The sequence below is a fragment of the Neoarius graeffei genome, chromosome 5, assembly GCF_027579695.1.
Source record: "Neoarius graeffei isolate fNeoGra1 chromosome 5, fNeoGra1.pri, whole genome shotgun sequence".
NCBI classification, from domain to species: Eukaryota; Metazoa; Chordata; class Actinopteri; order Siluriformes; family Ariidae; genus Neoarius; species Neoarius graeffei.
In genome coordinates this window covers 43,328,019-43,350,299 of record NC_083573.1, presented here as the reverse complement: position 1 = coordinate 43,350,299, position 22,281 = coordinate 43,328,019, and the positions used below count along the sequence as shown (strand labels likewise).

The 22,281-nt window shown below is 43.2% G+C and overlaps 1 protein-coding gene across 1 annotated transcript; it reads left to right on the top strand.

Moving 5' to 3' along the window:
* The first annotated feature begins 651 nt into the window (after positions 1–651).
* nradd (neurotrophin receptor associated death domain) lies at positions 652–20,428 on the top strand. Its single transcript, XM_060921753.1, has 6 exons — positions 652–1,994; positions 10,628–10,760; positions 12,855–13,223; positions 18,235–18,460; positions 19,080–19,222; positions 19,314–20,428. Exons 1-6 carry the CDS (start codon positions 1,941–1,943, stop codon positions 19,625–19,627), a joined length of 1,239 nt encoding a protein of 412 aa, XP_060777736.1. The 5' UTR covers positions 652–1,940; the 3' UTR covers positions 19,628–20,428.
* The last annotated feature ends 1,853 nt before the right edge of the window (positions 20,429–22,281 follow it).

Sequence of the window (22,281 nt, the reverse complement as noted above, 5' to 3'; positions counted from 1 at the left end):
TCCATCTGTCCATCGATCCATCCATCCATCCTGTTCTCCATCCATCCATCCATCCATCCATCCATCCATCCATCCATCCATCCTGTTCTCCATCCGTCCATCGATCGATCCATCCATCCATCCATCCATCCTGTTCTCCATCCATCCATCCAGTTCTCCATCTGTCCATCCATCCATCCATCCTGTTCTCCACCCGTCCATCCATCATCCATCCTGTTCTCCATCTGTCCATTGATCCATCCATCCTGTGTTCCATCTGTCCATTGATCTATCATCCATCCCGTTCTCCATCTGTCCATTGAGCCATCCATCCATCCTGTGCTCAATCCATCCATCCTGTTCTCCATCCATCCATCCATCCATCCATCCATCCATCCATTCTGTTTTCCATCCCTTAATCCTGTTCTCCATCTGTCCATCGATCCATCCATCCATCCTGTTCTCCATCCATCCATCCATCCATCCTGTTCTCCATCCATCCATCGATCCATCCATCCATCTCCATTCGCTCTCTCTAACCTTCTCCATTTCCCTTCCATCTTATTTTCTCTCCAGGCTTCCCTCTGTCCAATCAGGAAGGAGGATAGTTGTGACGTCAGCCCAGCACACCGAAGCGGCTCCTGCGCGGCGCTCCGCAGGTCTCAGAGTTGCGCTGTGCAGTGCGGGAGGAGCGGAGCGGAGCGCAGTGTTCCCGAGCCGGATTATTATCACGCAAACAGACTCAATCCCAACAGGAAGCGAGGCTGGGATTATTCCTTATTCCTGTGTGCAGAGCGGAGCAGAGCAGAGCAGAGCAGAGTGTTTATAGGGAACAGACCCGAGTTTCTGCCCGGTGGCGGAGTGCAGTGCGGCTCGGAGTGGCAGCGACTGCTGATTAACGCGCGCGCGGACACACACACACACACACACACACAGAGCCCGGACACACACACACACACACACACACACAGAGCCCGGACACACACACACACACAGAGCCCGGACACACACACACACACACAGAGCCCGGACACACACACACAGAGCCCGGACACACACACACACAGAGCCCGGACACACACACACACACACACAGAGCCCGGACACACACACACACAGAGCCCGGACACACACACACACAGAGCCCGGACACACACACACAGAGCCCGGACACACACACACACAGAGCCCGGACACACACACACACACAGAGCCCGGACACACACACACACACACACACACACACACACACAGAGCCCGGACACACACACACAGAGCCCGGACACACACACACACACACAGAGCCCGGACACACACACACACACAGAGCCCGGACACACACACACACAGAGCCCGGACACACACACACACACAGAGCCCGGACACACACACACAGAGCCCGGACACACACACACACACACACAGAGCCCGGACACACACACACAGAGCCCGGACACACACACACAGAGCCCGGACACACACACACACACACACACACAGAGCCCGGACACACACACACAGAGCCCGGACACACACACACACACACACACACAGAGCCCGGACACACACACACAGAGCCCGGACACACACACACACACACACAGAGCCCGGACACACACAGAGCCCGGACACACACACACACACACACACACACACAGAGCCCGGACACACACAGAGCCCGGACGCACACACACACAGAGCCTGGACACACACACACACACAGAGCCCGGACACACACACACAGAGCCCGGACACACACAGAGCCCGGACGCACACACACACACACACACACACAGCCCGGACACACACAGAGCCTGGACACACACACACACACACACACACACACAGAGCCTGGACACACAGAGCCCGGACACACACACACACACACACACAGAGCCCGGACACACACAGAGCCCTGAGCCACTCCGTGATTCCTGCGAGTCTGAAAGCAGAAGTGAGAGATGAAGGGAGTCGCTGCAGTTCTCACTCTGTACCTCCACATCACAGCCCTCCAGGTGAGTTCAGCTTTAACCAGGTGTCGGACTGCATGAAGAACACAATGCTCCTCAGCTTCACTCCTCAGCTTCACTCCTCAGCTTCACTCCTCTCACTAACATGTGTTCTGTTAGAAGATATCTGATCTCTGTCAAATTTTTACAGTCAAGAACCCCTTTAACTATAATACACTAAAATAAATTAAAAAAACCCCTCATTACAGATATATTTACAAATGAAACATTAAGGAAAAAACGTTAAAACATGCATAACAATAACAGCAATATGATAACAATATTAAAGAGATTTGTACCCATTTTTATTAACATTATAATAGTTGATCGTTGTTATATATGTGAATACTTTCACCAACAAGCAAATCATGACTATAGAAGAATGATCAGGGTGTGGGATCAGGACGAATAATATTATTATAATGATGTTGATGATGATGATGAAGAACAGTGACACTAATGATTAATGAAAACAAAGATTATAAAGATTATCTTAATCGATTTTAGCCATGAAAGGTTTCGCGAAGTATTACACTGACAAGTAGGTGTGTTTTTTAATATATATATATATATATGAGAGAGAGAGAGAGAGAGAGAGAGAGAGAGAGATGGTAGTCTGAATGAACACATGCATCTGTCGGACATTTACATTTAATGTAATACATTTTTGTAAAACCCCATTGTTTAAACTGTGTAATATTTTTGTGTATATAGTCTAAACAGGACAAACCTATAATACTTTACAGCATCAACATTTCAAATGTTTTCCTGTCAAACTATGGAAATGTTGAAAAAAAAAGTATACATGTCCAAATATATACAAATTTTGGTTCTAGAACTAATGCTGTTTATTTGTACTGAGCTCAAAATGTGCAATTAAACTTTGGTCTTTGTTCAATTTTCACTTATAATCTCTCCTAAAGCGCTGAGATCCTTTAGAGATTCGTGCCATAATAAGAGTTCATGAGAATTCCTATTGCAAGCTCTGGCTTTAAGTTTCATCAAGCTTTCCTTGGACGAGCCAGATGTCCCAGCACTCGTCTTAAACAAACTGTTCCCACAAAACTGTTCTCTTTATTTTCTGTATCAAAACATGGCATCCTGCAGACCTTGGGGGAAAAAGCTATGATCTAATCAGGTTGTTATGCTGTCTATCTTCAAAGGACAACTCTTTTCTTGTGCTCATGCTAGCTTTTGTTTTAGGTATAAGATCAGTGCAAGGCAGATGCGGGTCATTCAGTGCATGGAAAGAGTGTGGAGGGATGAGGACAGTGCCACATCTGTCCCTCAAGTCAGCTCTTGGTGAAAAGGCAACCGCAGCTGAAGTATTGCTGGGGCTGTGTGTATGCAGAGTGTAGTAATTATCCTCATTTTCTCCTGGTCTGCGGACGGCGAGGGGGAGTTTGCAGTTCAGTAATTTGACTTTCCATTTTGCTGCATGGCTTTGGTATGTGTGTGTGTGTGTGTGTGTGTGTGTGTGTGTGTGTGTGTGTCTGTGTGTGTGTTCCTCTCGAACTCCAAACCCTCCCCTTCCTCAAATAGGCTCCTTTGATGCGACTGCTTGGGGTCTTCAGCTTCTAACCAACAGGTCTGTAAATGAGCTTGAAGATTTATCGGAGTGAGAGATTGATTGATTGATTGATCGATTAACAGGCCATTTTGTGTCTCCTGATTAAAGGGATGAAACATTGGTGGAAACACATGTCACATTACAGGCTTCATCTTTGCAGGAGTTGCAAGAAGTGCGTTTGGAAACAGCAGTCATGCATTCACTGGATTTGCATATGCGTCTAATTCTGAAAGTCAGATCCTTATGTGTTTTTCACTAAGCCCTACGTACACGCCCGGATCACCGCACAGGCTTCATATGGCTTCAGCCTAGGGGCCCCCACGCCCCCCGTCTCGCAGGGGGGCCCCCAATTGGTCAAAAGAAAAAAAAAACCTTCATATTCATTGGCTCAAAATGAATATTTAAATAAACGGACGCTGATTGGGTGAGGCAAGTCCGCCTTCCATATATAAACGTTAGACGTCACTCACGACGTCACTCCACAGTTGAACAGTGAACATGTGTGACAGAAAATACGAGAGCGGTGCTCAAAAGCGCAAGGCGCAACGGCAAAAAGCCCAACGTGACAAAGCTCTATTGAGCAATATACCAAAACTAACAGGGTTTTTTTTAAACCTAATGAAACCCAACTGGCAAGTGCAAGTCATCATGACACTAGCATAGCAAACTTTATGTTAGCTGCAGCTGCAGCCAGTAATACTACTAGCTCTGGTGAGGGTGAAGGACCATCCCTTTCAGACCCCGTCCCATTTGTGGATGAATGTGCCACTGCCACTAGTTTCACAAACGCAAATGTTGACATTGCCCTACGACTCTTTCTGACTTTGCCTGTGACTAATGCCAGTGGAGAGCTGTCTTTTTCTAAACTGGGATTGGTTAAAAGTAGACTGAGATCCACCATGGGCCAATGCAGATTGAATCACCTGTCTCTAATGTCTCTTGAAAGTGACATTCTGCGTTCATTGGATTTTTCAAGTCTAATTGATGACTTTTCTACAAGAAAAGCTAGGAGGACAAACTTTTAAGAATGATACTGGTTGTTGATCATTAGTTTGTTTACTTCGTCTTTATTGCCTTTCATTATAGCCTCTTCATCGTGTACTTGAGAGGTTCAGTTGCCTAAAAGGCCTACAGGCACATTCAGTTGTGCATAAGTTGTGATAAGTTGTTGTCAGTCTAAACCTTATAGTTTTTGGTGTTCTGTTTTTGCTGGCCCAGCTGTACAAAGTTTAATAATGAAAAAAACAAAACAAAAAACTTTAAAATGTAGAAAATAGACAGTTCTTTACAGGTAGATGGGATAAGATGGTGGTGGCCGGGTGGGGGGCCTACAGCAACTTGTAGCCTAGGGGCCCCTGGCCATGTTAATCTGGCCCTGCCTACCAGTGGCGGCTGGTAGTCTTTCAAACAGGGGAGGCTGGTCGGTTATGATATTTCCAGATTTTAAAAGAAAAAACACATCAGTTTTGCCCATACTCTTGCCTCTGATCTGGCTGATTGTTGGCAGGGTCACAAACTGTGAAATAACAGGTTCTTTTGGCCCCTTAGCCTACTGTCCAATATACATGATGGTGGTGTTGGGGGGGGTTTATATTTTAACATTTTATATTTTAAAATTGTGGCATGTTGTTTAAAAATTGACCTCGGCTGTGTTTTTGTTTAAAAATGTTTTCCAAATTGTAGCTGTGTTTAATTCATATCCAGAGAAATATATATTCCAATATAATATACTCAGCATAAACATTTTAAATAGATTCTATATTTTTGGTCCATCCATGACATATTACTAAAGTAGCCTATTTACTGTTGCTGATGTGGGTCACTTGCTGTTAGCCAATTCACTTTCTCATACCAGGAGAGCTGAAAGGAACGAGTATTATATTCCCTACCTTTTTCACCAAGTCAATTTGAGGCGTTGGTCTACCCTGCTCTTTAATTTTAATTTTTTCCTCGAAAGGAAGACTGGCAAATGGCTTCACCAAAATTAAATCAGCAATGCTTGGCATCCGTGCGCAGCTTTCTTGCTAGCTGACTAGCCCCCTCAAGTTCAAGTTCAGTCACTCAAATAAACGCAATTTCTGGAACTAAGATAGTAAACTTGACAACACTATATTTACACTTTATTTACAATGAAAATATATACAAACTAAAAAAGCTGGTAGAAACCGTATGTAATGAATGAAATCGAAATGTAAGCCGATCTCTTACAATACACCACAGCACTTGCGAATCTGCATGGGACTGAACTGATGTTGCCAGATACTGCTGACATTATCCAGCCCAAAATATGTTCAAAACCCGCCAAAACGCACTTAAAACCGCCCAATCTGGCAACACTGTGCTGCCTGTCTATAGTTGAAACGAACTTTCAATCAAAGAAAATATCCGGCCGCTTTCACCAATCACCAGTCTCCTCGCGGAAACTGCCATGTCCCTCCCACTGTGAGGCTCGGAGTCCGTAGGCGGGCGTTTTCGCAGTATTTGTCCAATAACCGTCTTGCATTTTGAGATTGAAAAGCGCAGAGCTCCCAAATGCCATTGAAGTCCATTGAGGCTGGGAGTCCATGAGACTCCGTGGGCGGGCGTTTTCGCAGTATTTGTCCAATAATCGTCTTGCATTTTGAGATTGACAAGCACATAGCTCCCAGTCCACTGAGGCTGGGCTGCATCGCGCTGTCACGAGGGGGAAAAACTCACGCACACGTTAGGCGAACTGGGGAAAGTTATAAGGGAATGATTTCGCACTGTAGTTGGGTTGAGCACATATATTTCTATGATTCTGGATCTGAAATAGCAATGTTATAAGGTCGGCTATAACATAAGCCTAGCGCAATTCATCCTAAACGATGTTCATCATTTTTAGAAGAGGCTGAGCCTCCCTCCTTGTCTTAGAGCAATCGCCCGTGCTGCCTACGTATGTACAATGAGAAATGATTTTGTATTGAACACGCAAACTAATATCTACACTAGATAAAGTTATTTGACATTTTCGGAGGACGAGTAGATATGCTATTATCATTGCGTATGTTACTGAAGCGCCTGTTTTATTTATTGTTCTTTGTTACACGAGTTATGATTATTTGTAAAAACGGCAGCCTGCCCACCCTCTTCATGCTGCTCATCTGCAGTCCGGCTGCTGTTGATGGTTTGTGACAGACACCTGGGTGTGAATCGGTGGCAATAAACTCATTTTCTGACTGAGTTCCAGTCTCATGTGGTCTTTCATGTGTTCAGCTTTCAGACCTATCGTTAAATCCTTACACACTCCACACATGCCCATACTCAAATCCGGTCAGCAGCGTGTCTGTATGTGTGTGAGTGAGTGAGTGACCAGGACAGCCGTAGAGCAGAACCCCCTTTGAAGCCCTTGCTGATCTTTGGTGGTCCTTCGCTGGCAAACTGATGGAAACAGGAACCTCTTAAGCTAGTCCTGAACAACTGTGCCCTTTCTAGGGGACCTATCACCAGTCCCTCAGAGTGCAGGATAACATCTTTGTTGAGAGACCTCAGGATCAAAGACATGATCCTGTTTCATGCGAACTGACTTCTTTCGTATGCGTCGTCTCCGCCTCACCGAGTCCGCTTCCAGACTCTGGGGTCATTTTGCTGATGTTTTAACCGTCTGGAGTTTATTCAGTGTTTGATTTAAGTTGCACTGTTTAGAGATTGTTAGTGCCAGCATAGTTTATAGAGTAGGCAACATTTAATGCCATATTAGGAAATTAAAAGGGGAAATGTCCTTAATTCCCAAATATGGCATTCAGTGTGACCTAAAACAGCTTGTGGTGTTTCTCTCTCACTCTTCATCCTCAATCTTTAGTTTTAAATTATATTAGAGTCTGCGTATGACAGATGGATTATATTAAGTTATAACTTTTTTTTTTTTTTTTGCCTTTTGGTAAATTGGTTAGTTGGACAAATAGATAGCTAAATGTTTTCCTGAAGCGAATCCAACCACAGAGCATGAATATGTCCAGACATGCAGTATATTCCTCTCTTTGCTATTATACTTTGAACGGGACTTTCAGGGGTTAAGTATGAAAAAGGCGCTTTAGGATTTATACATATCATATCATATATTATGTTATGAAGTCCCGATCCTGTTATTATAGTGTTCGTTCCTTCAATCAAGTTTAATCAACAGTGCATCTTTTATAACCGTGATGCCTGCTTATTAAAGTCTGCCATGATGATGATGGAATGTGCAGAAAAACTGTAGACTGGGATAAGTTTTAGCCTGTGGGTATGTGTGTGTGTGTGTGTGTATTCACATTCGACAGGTCAGCACACGCTGCCCAGAGATCAGAGAGAGAGACATCAGAGAGGTTGTTGAGGTTTTGCCTTTCCCCCGCTTTGCAGGAGGTTAGTTGTTAGACATCTGTTTGCTCTTGTCAGCTCCCCGGAGGGGGAAAAGGCCAGTGTGCCTTAAACCTAGCGCACGTTTCAAACCCTGACCTTTTCTCACACATCTGCAGAACAGCAATGGGGACACATCAAAGGTCTCAGCACACATTCGCATGCTAGACTCGCCTCGTCTGTCCGCACCCTGTCCTCTGGACTGCATCTGTGTCCCCTCCCCTCCCCTCCCCTCCGTCGCTCCTTCCCTCAGACTGTGGTATTTCTGCTTCATACTCATAGCCTGTGTACTCATCCTCTTCATCGTCTTGCCTTTTTCTGTGATCAAGGGTGGGTGGTTCTCTCGGATCTCTTTTGTCCCATTTGCATTCACACCCATGTGTCTAATGTTCCAGGACGTCCTTAATGTCCTTAACCTCCTCCCAGAACCTCTCCCTCCCTCCCTCTCCTGTTTTAATATCTTCTTTCCATTGTGTGTGGCTGGGTTTGATTAAAGCCAGTTACAGCTGTTAGGCAGTAAGGCATACTGGAGACATACCAGAAGGTTCAGGACCACTCAGACACGGGTTCCATCACTAGTCACTACAGACCAGAACCAACACTTAGGCAGGATTAGATACAGTACATTTATATTTACAGTTAGTCACTTGGCAGATGCTGTAATCCAAAGTGGCTTATAAGCACAAAGCTGAGCAGTTGAAGGCTGATGGTGTTGCTCAAAGGCTTTTTATTGGTTGTCTGGAAGTCTGACCACAAACGCAGCTCTCACTTTCAGTCTATTAAGTGTTCTTGAGGTTATATGGACACTATGTGCCATGTTTTCTGCTCTATTCTGGAAAGAGAGCTGATTTACATTAAGGTACATAATTTCTAGAGTGACAGATGAGTGTGAAGTATGCAGAAAGAGGTTCTGGTGTAACGTGAAAAGCCTCGCACCAAAAGGTTATCTGATCCACGGTGTTGTCCTCATCTGTCCTCATTTGCAATGCTAATAGATGATTATCCTCAACACAACTCCCTCCCTTTAAGGCTACATCCACACTGTAAAAAATAAATTATGCTTTGTTCAAGTAATTCCATATTCACAATTGAATGGACAAGAAAATATGAATAATTATTAACGAACAGAAAAATCCACATCAAACTGATAGGGTGCACCTCAATGATGTGTAAATATACAATAGTGAATAATCTGAATTGAAAATACATAATTGCCACAGGTGTTTATTCAGCGCATGCTCTTAATGACCAAGACACGGGGTTTCCTCTCCCAAATGCAAGGGCTGGGCAATGTGGTTCTCTCTCCAGTTGAAGTTCATGTTGTCGTGGCTCAGGTGGCTAAGGCGCCATACCATAAATCTGGGGACCCAGGTTCGAGGCCGACCTGAGGTCATTTCCCGATCCCTCCGTCTCTCTCCTGCTCATTTCCTGTCTCTACACTGTCCTATCCAAATAAAGGTAAAAAAAAGCCCCCCCAAAAATTGTGATAACCTCAATTGCCTTTTTGTACTACTGTGAATGCCACTGTTCAGCAAAAAGAGAAATTTATGTTGGCAGAATGAGGAATTGAAAATTGACAATTAAGAATTCTTAATAAAGATAACAGTGTTATCATAGTTTGGATTATCATGGGCACATCGTTGGCAAAACATAAAATTCTTAATGCAGACGGTTGCCTTGAAATTTCAAGTATTCTCAACTATTCTTTTTTTACAGTGCACACGACAACGGCAACGAGATTTTATTTAAAAAAATATCGCGTCCACATGGGCAACGGATCAGTAAAATATCAGGTACATATGGCAACGCAACGCTTGCTGAAAACGATGCAATACACATGCCACACCTCTACGTGCGCTGTAAGACGGTCCCATCAGAGACACCAGAACAATAGAAGAAGTAGGATGCATGTGCATAAACCCCTTCTTCTACCCGGCGTGAAGCACTCACAGGAACAAGCACACAACAACAAGAAGAAGATGGCTGCGACTACGTGAGGAAATTGTGCCTTCTGTGTGTACAAATTAGTTTTATTAGTGTGCATAGTTTTATATAACTTAATTTTCTTATTGTGTGTGAACATTTTGAAAAGCATTTTTATATAATTTATATAACTTTTTATATTGTGTGTGAACATTTTGAAAAGCAGTCTTATCCAATAAAAAAAAGAAATTCAAGAAATGGTTCAGTTACTTGTTTATTTAAAAGAAAAGCTGTATACAGAAGTGAATGCAATGCAGTGGTTCATACAAAACAGTGAGAGTGCTGCTTGTTCTAGTCATGTGGTTGTGATGTCATCGTAAACAAATCCGTTCTACTCATCCAGACGACTTCGCAACGGCGCCGTTGCCAGATTTTTCCACTCTGGAACCCGTTCTCGTTGTGGGGCACCCAAAACGCCGGTGTTGTGTGGACGCCAGGCCGAAACGATAAACAATTTTATCAGATTCACCTGAATCCGTTGCCGTGTGGACAGCCTCTAACTTGCTGGACCACTCAAAACATTTGATTTGATTTGATATGCTTGTGCCAGAGAGCAGCTGAGTAACGTTTTCATCAGACGTAATCATGTATGTTATAAAAATCAACTGTTTGATTCATAGAAGCGCTGTTATTAGTGCTGCTCATACTAATTTACTTATATCTCCTGTAGTATTAGAAACATATAATTTGTCCTTCACCAGTGTGTGTGTGTGTGTTTCTGTTTGTGCAGGTGGAGGCAGGTGATGTGTGCGCTAGCGGGAAGTTTACATCCTCAGGTGAGTGCTGTAGTCTGTGTCCTGCGGGCACAGGAGTGGCGTCCGATTGTGAACAAGAAGACACCAAATGCCAGCCGTGCCAAGAGGGTGAGTGTTCCAGATACAGCTCTGAAACTGTATGTGTACATACAGTATGTGGTTTCTAAAATCCTTTAGAAATGCATTTACATTTTACAAGAAGGTTTAGCTTATGAATGCATTTATGTGATTTGAATCACTTCACAGCTTATTTACTTTTTTTTTTTGGCCGCGACATTTAGCTGGATTTCCAAATGTGTGTGCTCTTTGCATTTTCAGCATGTCCATGTAGATTTGATTCAATATATTTATGTTTTCTTGAATCTTAGATGTCCTAATAAGTTTTATAACGAGAAAAAATATAGGCAGGATAAGGAAGTAGCTTGATCAGGATGACTGTGAAAGGCTCGTACATGCTTTCATCACATCGAAACTCCGATTTTTGCAACAGCCTACTATTTGGACTACCACCGTCTAAAATCAACAAACTCCAGTGCATGCAAAATTCTGCCACAAGAATGGTGGTTAGAGCTAAGAAGAACATTTCTCCCATCTTTAAACATCTACACTGGTTACCCGTCAGAGGGAGAATTGATTTCAAGATCCTTCTCTTAACGTGCAAATGTCTCAACGATCAAGCACCAGAATACATTAAAGAACTCTTGACAAGTTACAAGCCTCAACGTAACTTAAGATCATCTAACCAAAGTTTGCTCACAGTACCATCATCAAACTCAAAGAGCTACGGAGAAAGAGCATTCACGGTTTGTGCCTCAAGACTTTGGAATTCAATTCCAATGAACAGCCACACTGTGGAGAGTTTAAACAACTTTAAATCCCTGCTCAAGGCATTTCTGTTTGTACAATAGTGTTGGTTTGAGTTTCTTTTGTTTTCTAAGTTTGTAAGAGCTCTGAGACTTAGCGTGGTGCTCCTAAAGCCATTTTATTATTATTATTATTATTTCATCCATTCATCCATTATCTGTAGCCGCTTATCCTGTTCTACAGGGTCGCAGGCAAGCTGGAGCCTATCCCAGCTGACTACGGGCGAAAGGTGGGGTACACCCTGGACAAGTCGCCAGGTCATCACAGGGCTGACACATAGACACAGACAACCATTCACACTCACATTCACACCTACGGTCAATTTAGAGCCACCAGTTAACCTAACCTGCATGTCTTTGGACTGTGGGGGAAACCGGAGCACCTGGAGGAAACCCACGCGGACACGGGGAGAACATGCAAACTCTACACAGAAAGGCCCTCGCCAGCCACGGGGCTCGAACCCGGACCTTCTTGCTGTGAGGTGACAGTGCTAACTGCTACACCACTGTGCCGCTTATTATTATTAATAATAAAACAAAGGTGAATTTTTTACCACTGTTTGCTAAAATTCAGCCACAGGGTTTTCTCTAGTCTGTCTTTCTTCCTTCTTTCCTTCCTTCCTTTGTTTCTTTCTGATAGGTTTTGGTTTGTCTGTACTGAAAGAGGTCGAATTGCCAAAGTATGATCTAGGAATGTAAACCTCTGCTGCCTGCGAGAGTCTGCCTCACGGATCCGGGAACAACAGTCACTGACGCAGACACAGCTGTTCAGAGATGTTTCTCAATTTATTTCAGGAGAAACATGAGTATATATCCACATTCGAGAGTGTGTTGTAGCTAAATGAATGGAAGGCGATTTTAGAAGCTGAATTGTCTGTGTGCGACAAAGTAACGTCAATGGGTAATGAAACGTTACATCACTGGTCAGAAAAACCTTATGGAAACAGAGAGCAGATGTGCGAGTGAAGATAAGTTTCAAGGATTTAACTAGCCAAAACAAGTATCAATCAGAACAGTCTGTCCCAGTTTCGAGCATACCAAACATATATTTCTTTCTTTCTTTCTTTCTTTCACTCAATCTAGGAATCCTGTGTGTTGATAGGCTTAGAATGTGCAACTGAATGTCAACTACAGTATTTGAGTTTCTTTGCCTTTGATCACATATAAATGTGAAGTGTGTTCTGACTTGCCGAGTACACATATACAGTACATGCCGTGTGAATAGACAGAGAAGCATTTATTCTGAACCCTTGCAGCATCTTAATCCAGTGTGTGTGAGGTTCTTTGTAGTTCCATATAGGAAGCTGAAAACTTTCTTCTTCTTTCTCCATCATCACAGGTGTGACGTTCTCAGACTCTGAGGGACTGTCAGGGTGCCAGCCTTGTTCGCAATGCCCTCTCGGTATCCCTCAGCTGGCACGCTGCACCATTACCCAAGACGCCCACTGTGACTGCGGCAAGGGCTTCTACCTGTGGAAGCAGACGAACGAAACCAACACTTTCTGTGCCTCATGTACCAGCTGTAACCAAGGAGAGGGCGTAGTGCGGGCATGTGGCCCTGCAGGAGACACTGTGTGCCAGCCTTGTGGTCCGGGCACTTTCTCAGAGGATAAAAGCTACAGCCAGGCCTGCATGCCATGCTCCTGGTGCGCAGAGGACAAGGTGGAGATCCGGCCTTGCCAGGCCAAGTCAAACACACTCTGCATGGGTGGGTACATGATTCTGAAACTGTAGCTGATCAGGAGTACAAAACCCAACAACTGAAGCTCTTATTAGGATTTTATTATAAAAATAAGTTTTTCTTTTCATGTTAAACAGAAACTGGTGGAATTGACCTTTTTGCCTGTTATTGATTATGGAGATATGTTACAGTGGTGCTTGAAAGTTTGTGAACCCTTTAGAATTTTCTATATTTCTGCATAAATATGACCTAAAACATCATCAGATTTTCACACAAATCTTAAAATTAGATAAAGAGAACCCAGTTAAACAAATGAGACAAAAATATTATACTTGGTCATTTATTTATTGAGGAAAATGATCCAATATTACATATCTGTGAGTGGCAAAAGTATGTGAACCTCTAGGATTAACAGTTAATTTGAAGGTGAAGTTAGAGTCGGGTGTTTTCAATCAATGGGATGACAATCAGGTGTGAGTGGGCACCCTGTTTTATTTAAAGAACAGGGATCTATCAAAGTCTGATCTTCACAACACATGTTTGTGGAAGTGTTATCATGGCACGAACAAAGGAGATTTCTGAGGAACTCAGAAAAAGTGTTGTTGATGCTCATCAGGCTGGAAAAGGTTACAAAACCGTCTCTAAAGAGTTTGGACTCCACCAATCCACAATCAGACAGATTGTGTACAAATGGAGGAAATTCAAGACCATTGTTACCCTCCCCAGGAGTGGTCAACCAACAAAGATCACTCCAAGAGCAAGGCGTGTAATAGCCGGCGAGGTCATAAAGGACCCCAGGGTAACTTCTAAGCAACTGAAGGCCTCTCTCACATTGGCTAATGTTAATGTTCATGAGTCCACCATCAGGAGAACACTGAACAACAATGGTGTGCATGGCAGGGTTGCAAGGAGAAAGCCACTGCTCTCCAAAAATAACATTGCTGCTCATCTCCAGTTTGCTAAAGATCACGTGGACATGCCAGAAGGCTATTGGAAAAATGTTTTGTGGACGGATGAGACCAAAATAGAAATTTTTGGTTTAAATGAGAAGTGTTATGTTTGGAGAAAGGAAAACACTGCATTCCAGCATAAGAACCTTATCCCATCTGTGAAACATGATGGTGGTAGTATCATGGTTTGGGCCTGTTTTGCTGCATCTGGGCCAGGATGGCTTGCCATCATTGATGGAACAATGAATTCTGAATTATACCAGCGAATTCTAAAGGAAAATGTCAGGACATCTGTCCATGAACTGAATCTCAAGAGAAGGTGGGTCATGCAGCAAGACAACGACCCTGAGCACACAAGTCGTTCTACCAAAGAATGGTTAAAGAAGAATAAAGTTAATGTTTTGGAATGGCCAAGTCAAAGTCTTGACCTTAATCTAATCGAAATGTTGTGGAAGGACCTGAAGCGAGCAGTTCATGTGAGGAAACCTACCAACATCCCAGCGTTGAAGCTGTTCTGTATGGAGGAATGGGCTAAAATTCCTCCAAGCCGGTGTGCAGGACTGATCAACAGTTACCGGAAATGTTTAGTTGCAGTTATTGCTGCACAAGGGGGTCACACCAGATACTGAAAGCAAAGGTTCACATACTTTTGCCACTCACAGATATGTAATATTGGATCATTTTCCTCAATAAATAAATGACCAAGTATAATATTTTTGTCTCGTTTGTTTAACTGGGTTCTCTTTATCTACTTTTAGGACTTGTGTGAAAATCTGATGATGTTTTAGGTCATATTTATGCAGAAATATAGAAAATTCTAAAGGGTTCACAAACTTTCAAGCACCACTGTATATATGAATGCATCTGCTCATTGTCTTCGCATGCCGGATGGCATGCATCATGAGGCACTGAGATTTATTATAAACTGTGGTTCTTTTACTCACCACTGTGATCTCTACTCTGTGAAATGGTGAATTCTTGAAGCAAATTGGTCATCCTTCTGTGCTTGTTGCCTCAGTCACTGGTATGTGTTAATCTACAAAATCATTCTGGGCAAAAGTCCCTCTGACTTCTCTTTTAAAATGGAAACAAGGAGGTCACAATCTTCGCTCTGCGGACATTTTGCAATTTGTTGTTCCCACAGGAAGAGCTGAATTGGGAAGGAAAGCTTTTAGGTTTCCGGCACTTGATGCTTGGAACAATTTACAATCTGAACTTCAACTTCAAAACCTTGTACCCTTGACTGAATTTAAAGCACTAGTGAAAACGTTGGAGGCCAGGCTGTGTGTGTGTGCAAGGGTTTTATATGAGTAAGTTTTAATGTAGCTAATTCATGTGTTGCTGCTGTCTTGGTCAGGTCTCCCTTGTAAAAGAGATTCTTGATCTCAATGGGACTAACCTGGTTAAATAAAGGCTAAATAAAATTAAAACATATGAGATGTATTATTTGGTTAGTTTTGGTTGAACTCCTATTTGCATGTGGAGTCGGGTACACAGGCCAAGACGAGCTGCAAATGACCGGGACAACTCGCGCGCTACTAAATATACCATAACACCCCGAAGTAATTGCAGTTGTTCATAGTTTAAAGGCTTTGACTAAAGAGAAGAATGATTCAATTATGACTGCGGATTTACTTATCAGTTAAGTTCGGATTGCTGATCTGCTCTGGAATTTAGAGATACACTACCGTTCAAAAGTTTGGGGTCACTTTGAAATGTCCTTATTTTTGAAAGAAAAGCACTGTTCTTTTCCATGAAGATCACTTTAAACTAATCAGAAATCCACTCTATACATTGCTAATGTGGTAAATGACTATTCTAGCTGCAAATGTCTGGTTTTTGGTGCAATATCTCCATAGGTGTATAGAGGCCCATTTCCAGCAACTCTCACTCCAGTGTTCTAATGGTACAATGTGTTTGCTCATTGCCTCAGAAGGCTAATGGATGATTAGAAAACCCTTGTACAATCATGTTAGCACAGCTGAAAACAGTTGAGCTCTTTAGAGAAGCTATAAAACTGACCTTCCTTTGAGCAGATTGAGTTTCTGGAGCATCACATTTGTGGGGTCGATTAAATGCTCAAAATGGCCAGAAAAATGTCTTGACTATATTTTCTATTCATTTTACAACTTATGGTGGGAAATAAAAGTGTGACTTTTCATGGAAAACACAAAATTGTCTGGGTGACCCCAAACTTTTGAACGGTAGTGTATATACTGTACAGTGCGTGTATTAGCTGTATGATGAACATTTGACTGACTACAGCAACTCTGAGAAACATTTTACATTTGAACAGTCAGGAAACTGAGGCCCTGTCCACATGGCAACGGATTCAGGTGAATCTGATAAAATTGCTTATCGTTTCGGCCTAGCGTCCACACGGCACCGGCGTTTTGGGTGCCCCAAAACGAAATCTTTTGAGAACGGGTTCCAGAGTGGAAAAATCTGGCAACGGCGCCATTGCGAAGTCGTCTGGATGAGTAGAACGGATTTGTTTACAATGACATCACAACCACATGACTGTCAGTGCTTCACGCCGGGTAGAAGTGTAACGAACTCGATGCGAGTTGTCAACAAATCCTATAACTTGGTTCATGAAACGCGCTTACAAAATATTTTCACTGCTTTCCAAAAACAAAAACAATCCCGCCAGCAAAAATAGGGAAAAAAAAAGGAGCGATCTCACCTCTTCAGATGTTGGTTTAAGTCCGACAATACATTCCTCAAAAAGGGCGTAGAAGAACAAAGTAATCCATCAACGTGTAGCATTCAATTTATTCTGGACCATTAAAGAATTCTGGAGGATATCAGAATGTTGGCGTACCGGCTTCCATCTACCCCCATTCATTCCTCTTTCCGCGTCTTTCGTTTTACACTACTGATTAATAATCAAAACTTTATGTGGCTGATGCTACAGAAGAAGGGGTTTATGCACATGCGTCTACTTCTTCTATTGTTCTGGTGTCTCCGATGGCAACGTCTTACAGCGCATGTAGAGGTGTGGCATGTGTATTGCATCGTTTTCAGCAAGCGTTGCGTTGCCATATGGACCTGATATTTTCCTGATTCGTTGCCCATGTGGACGCGATATTTAAAAAAAAAAAAAATCTCGTTGCCGTTGTCGTGTGGATGTAGCCTTAGAGCCATTTTCCCTGTTTCTTCACGTCAACTATGATAGCTGTAGTGACGGACTGTATTGTATGCACAATTCAGGCTTATACAGTAGTGTGCAACAGGAAAGCTTTTCTAACCGGGTTAATAAACCTGTCCCCATGATGCAGTACCTTCACCTTCATTATGATGCTTATGTATATGAAGGTACCGAAAGAGTAAAACTAGTTTTAAATTGTGCCTCAGAGCTGACACCTACACCAAGTGTGAAATATGTGAGGTGCGTTAAGTTGGTTAACAGGTTTTGAGACAGCTGGTTAGTGGGTCATGATCCATACTGATTGCTGAAGGGCTATATTGATCTATCTATCTCTCTCTCTCTCTCACACACACACAACCTGGGGCACAACATGAGACAAGACTCTTTGATATGTATTTACTGAGTGAATGGGGTGTGCGTGCACACGTGTGTATGAGGTATTCGTTTGGTTGGAGGGGATTTCCGCTATGGCAGGGTCATGAAGCCTTGCTGAGTGATATTTTTGTTGTGCTGCATGATTGTTCCTTCCTTACGTTTCAGCTTACAACCTGGTACTCCAGTCTTGCCTGGCATGCAGGCGGTCTCGGGCCATGTGTTGCTCAGATTCCTATCTGTTTCATGCGTGTGTGACAAGAGGCTCAGCTTGCTCCTCTTAATGTGGCTGATGGAATTCTTCATAGCTTCCATCTCTGCTTGAGACCAGATGTTCCCGTCACTATTAATAAACGTTATTAAGCTTTTAAAGCAACGAAACACACTGATGATTTTTGGGTAGAGAGAAAACCAACAAGTCATGTCATTCGTAAAAATGTACAACCAAACAAAGAACAAAGATTTAATTGCGATGGTGTTGATCCTAACAGAGGACTGGAAAGTTTACAGATGCCAAAAATTCTGTGTTGAAATTGGAAATATCCTCTGAATTCTTTGGTTGCAGATCAAGACCTGCACATCTTTTCGAGGAATGGTTCTCAGGGGCCGTGGGCGTTCCCACGTCGACCTATCCCATCTGACGAGGACGGTGAGAAGAATAGAGTGGCGACAGGATCTGAAGCCCCAGACCTTGGCTCTCAGGACCATCAGGGAGGCAACAACATCCTGATCTATGTGTCTGTGCTGGCGGCTGTGGTGCTGGGACTCCTGGTTTACGTAGGGTACAAGTGGTGAGGATTCTGACAATAAGATTTTATCATAAGGCCACACCAATTTAATTAGTTGGTTCTCGGATTTTTTTCAGGAAAAATGTGACGCGAGCGGGCAAAATAAAAATAAAATTTAAAAAATGCTCTGATGGTAAAATTAGCGGTGGAAATAGACCAAACAATACAGGCAAGCCAGTAAACAGAATTTCAGCATACCTGTCAAAGATTTTACGCTTCTGTTCGCTGAACATCCTAACAATCACAAGCACAGGCTTTGTAGGATTCCCCTCCACAGGCATGTTTCTTCCACAAGTCTTTATCGAAAATGAAAGGGGCGATTTGATTGGTTTTCGGCGTCACGTGACCTTTTCTGTTGGCGGGAGTTTGATTTCGATTTTATTTTTTTTCATTTTGCATTTTTTTCAAGCGGCGATTCCGAGAACCAACTAATTAAATTGGTGTGGCCTAATGCAAAAATAACACTACAGCATTAACCTTAAATTTATGGGTCAACGAAAAATGCTAAGCCTGCTAATACTTAAACTTACCTCTTAACAAGGCAAGCACTTTACTTGAACCTAACTGGCTGACCGGTATTAAGCGTGTGATAAGCTAATAAACGTGTGTCTGTGCGTATTAGCTGGAAATCATTCCAGCAGAAGGCGGCTCTGGGGAAAGCCCGGGCTGCAGAGCTGAACTATGTGGTCGAAGGCGAGAAACTACACAGCGACAGCGGCGTGTTCCTCGACTCTCACAGCCTGCAGGAGAACCAGCTGAGCAAAGGTAAGCACAGCAATCTCGGATCACTTCCTTGCCTCTACGGATATGTGCAGGCAGGCTGCCGAATGCTGAAGCAACTCTTTCATCTTCTCAGCAGGCAGCAAGCAGGACAGCAAGCAGGACTCGCGCTACATTAACCTGCCTCCTCACAGGCAGGAGGAGGTGGAGAAGCTCCTGGGTGAGGGCGGAAGTGGGAGCTGGAGGCAACTAGCCACTGTGTTGGGTTACGAGCAGGAGCGAGTGGATATGTTTGGCCGTGGCGAGGATCCCATCCACACACTGCTCACTGACTGGGCGCAACAGGACACCTCAACCCTCGAGCTGCTGTCCACTGCACTGAGCAACATCGAGCGCCACGATGTAGCCAAAGCACTCAGTTCCCCCAATCAAGGTATTACCATGGTCTGAATTCAGTTCATTTCAGCAGCCTGAATGATAGACAATAATGGACATTAATGATGAAAGGAGCACAGCGCTCATTTCTGCATGAGCAGGAAAGACTTTACACTCCAAACGTGAGGAAAAGAACTATATCCTGCTTGTTTTCTATCAATATAAGTGTCTTTTTGCAGCGCTTTCCACGAAGAATGGATGCTCTGCTCGTCTACCGTTCAAGACTATTTCAGTATTTATGTGAAGAGGACAAACTTCCTTTTCAGAGCGTTGACAAGCCAGACCAAAATATAATACCAGCTTTGTAATAAGAAAAAACCTAGCCCTTTGTTCTTCATACCGCATTATAGTAAACGTTGTCATTGTGAGTGGTTCAGATGGCTTTGGTTACTGCCTGCCTCTTGCAGGAGGAGGAGCATTTTCTTTCGGAGGACTTATTCCTTTCAAAAATGCTTTGTCTTACCAACACAAACACAAACTCATTGAACCTGAGCACAATGTGTTACTTGGTTTTCATCAAACAGAAAAGAAACTACACACATGCTGTAAATGAAAAAGGTTATGGGTTAGAGCGTATGGGCGTTATGAAAAAGATTGGGCCTGTTTTATGGACAAACTACATGTTGTATGTTAACAAATACCTAATCAGCAACTAATCATAAAGCACCGTTTCCTTGTGTGTGTAAACAATTGTTCCAGTTATACAACTAGAAATATATCATTGAAAGAGAGGAGCACCATGTGACGGTTTTGTTTGTTCCTGTCAATCATTAAAACTTTTGTGTCTTCTTTGTCTTTTAATAAAAATAACTTGTGTGAGCAAACAGGAGCATTTTTAATGAGACAACTTTTGTACTGACTCATTTATAAAGGTACATCATGATCACTTGAGATTTCCATAGTCAGGATCGTCTCATCGAGCATAAGCCTGAGCACCCACAATCAAGCACAATAGGGCAAGCTGCTGGAGAAAAATAATATACCTTCCTTAAAGTGCTATTCCACCATTGGATGTATTTTTTGGCATAAAATACAATATATTTTATGACAACATGACTAGACAGAGAAATCTTTTAGCTTCAAAATGATATCTCATCTCATTATCTCTAGCCGCTTTATCCTTCTACAGGGTCACAGGCAAGCTGGAGCCTATCCCAGCTGACTACGGGCGAAAGGCGGGGTACACCCTGGACAAGTCGCCAGGTCATCACAGGGCTGACACATAGACAACCATTCACACTCACATTCACACCTACGGTCAATTTAGAGTCACCAGTTAACCTAACCTGCATGTCTTTGGACTGTGGGGGAAACCGGAGCACCCGGAGGAAACCCACGCTGACACGGGGAGAACATGCAAACTCCGCACAGAAAGGCCCTCGCCAGCCCCGGGGCTTGAACCCAGGACCTTCTTGCTGTGAGGCGACAGCGCTAACCACTACACCACCGTGCCGCCTTCAAAATGATATATCAAACAATTTTTTGACAACGACAAGCATATTAATTTTGCGACCAAAGTCACCTACCCTTTTAATTTCCGCGCGGTAGTGAAATGTGATGTCATCGGCAGGTTCCCCTTCTTGTGTACCACGTCACGTGTGACGTGGCACAGATTATCAGCAATGGCGGATAGAACGCGATTGTCAGCTTCGGAAAAGAAGCGAAGGAAAATAGCAAGTGATGCCCAAAGGAGACGGTCGATGGTGAATATCGGCACAGCAATCGACAAGTGGAAATCGCGTTCTATCCGCCATTGCTGATAATCTGTGCCACGTCACATGTGACGTGGTACATAAGAAGGGGAACCTGCCGATGACATCACGTTTCACTACCGCGCGGATATTAAAAGGGTAGGTGACTTTGGTCGCAAAATTAATATACTTGTCGTTGTCAAAAAATTATGTTTGATATATCATTTTGAAGCTAAAAGATTTCTCTGTCTAGTCATGTTGTCATAAAATATATTGTATTTTATGCCAAAGAATACATCCAATGGTGGAATGGCACTTTAAACAGTACATCTCAGTGTTTTATTCTTCATATACCACAATGACTTGCCAACAGTTACAATTTTTAAATGTATTAACGAACAACTCCACTCTCACTCTGGTTTCCTCCCACAGTCCAAAGACATGTGGATGAGAAACTGGCTACTCTAAAGTGCCCATAGGTGTAAATGGGAGTGTGAATGGTGGTTCGTCTTTGTGTTAGCCCTGCAATAGTTTGGTGACCTGCCCAGGGTATACCCCATTTCTCACCCAAAGTCCACTGGGATCGGCTACAGCTTCCCCGAGACCCTGATATATACGTGGCGTGGCATAGATCAGGGGTTCTCAACCTTTTCAGAATCAGAAACACTTTTATTGCCAGGTATGTGGACACACACGAGGAATTTGACTCTGGGTCACTTGGCTCTCATAGTACAAAACAGATAAAAAAGCGTATACACAAAACAAACAAGCAAACAACAACAAAAATAGGTGCATAGTGCAAAGTAATCCAGGTAAGTCAAGTATGGAATAGTTAAATAAATAAAGTATACAGTGTGCACAGAATGACGGTATAAGTGCTTAGATATTTTACAAGTGATATTACTGATATATGAATCTGGATTTTAGCTGTTCATCACAGAAAGGATTTCCCTTTTGGTGCAATATGGTGCATAGTGC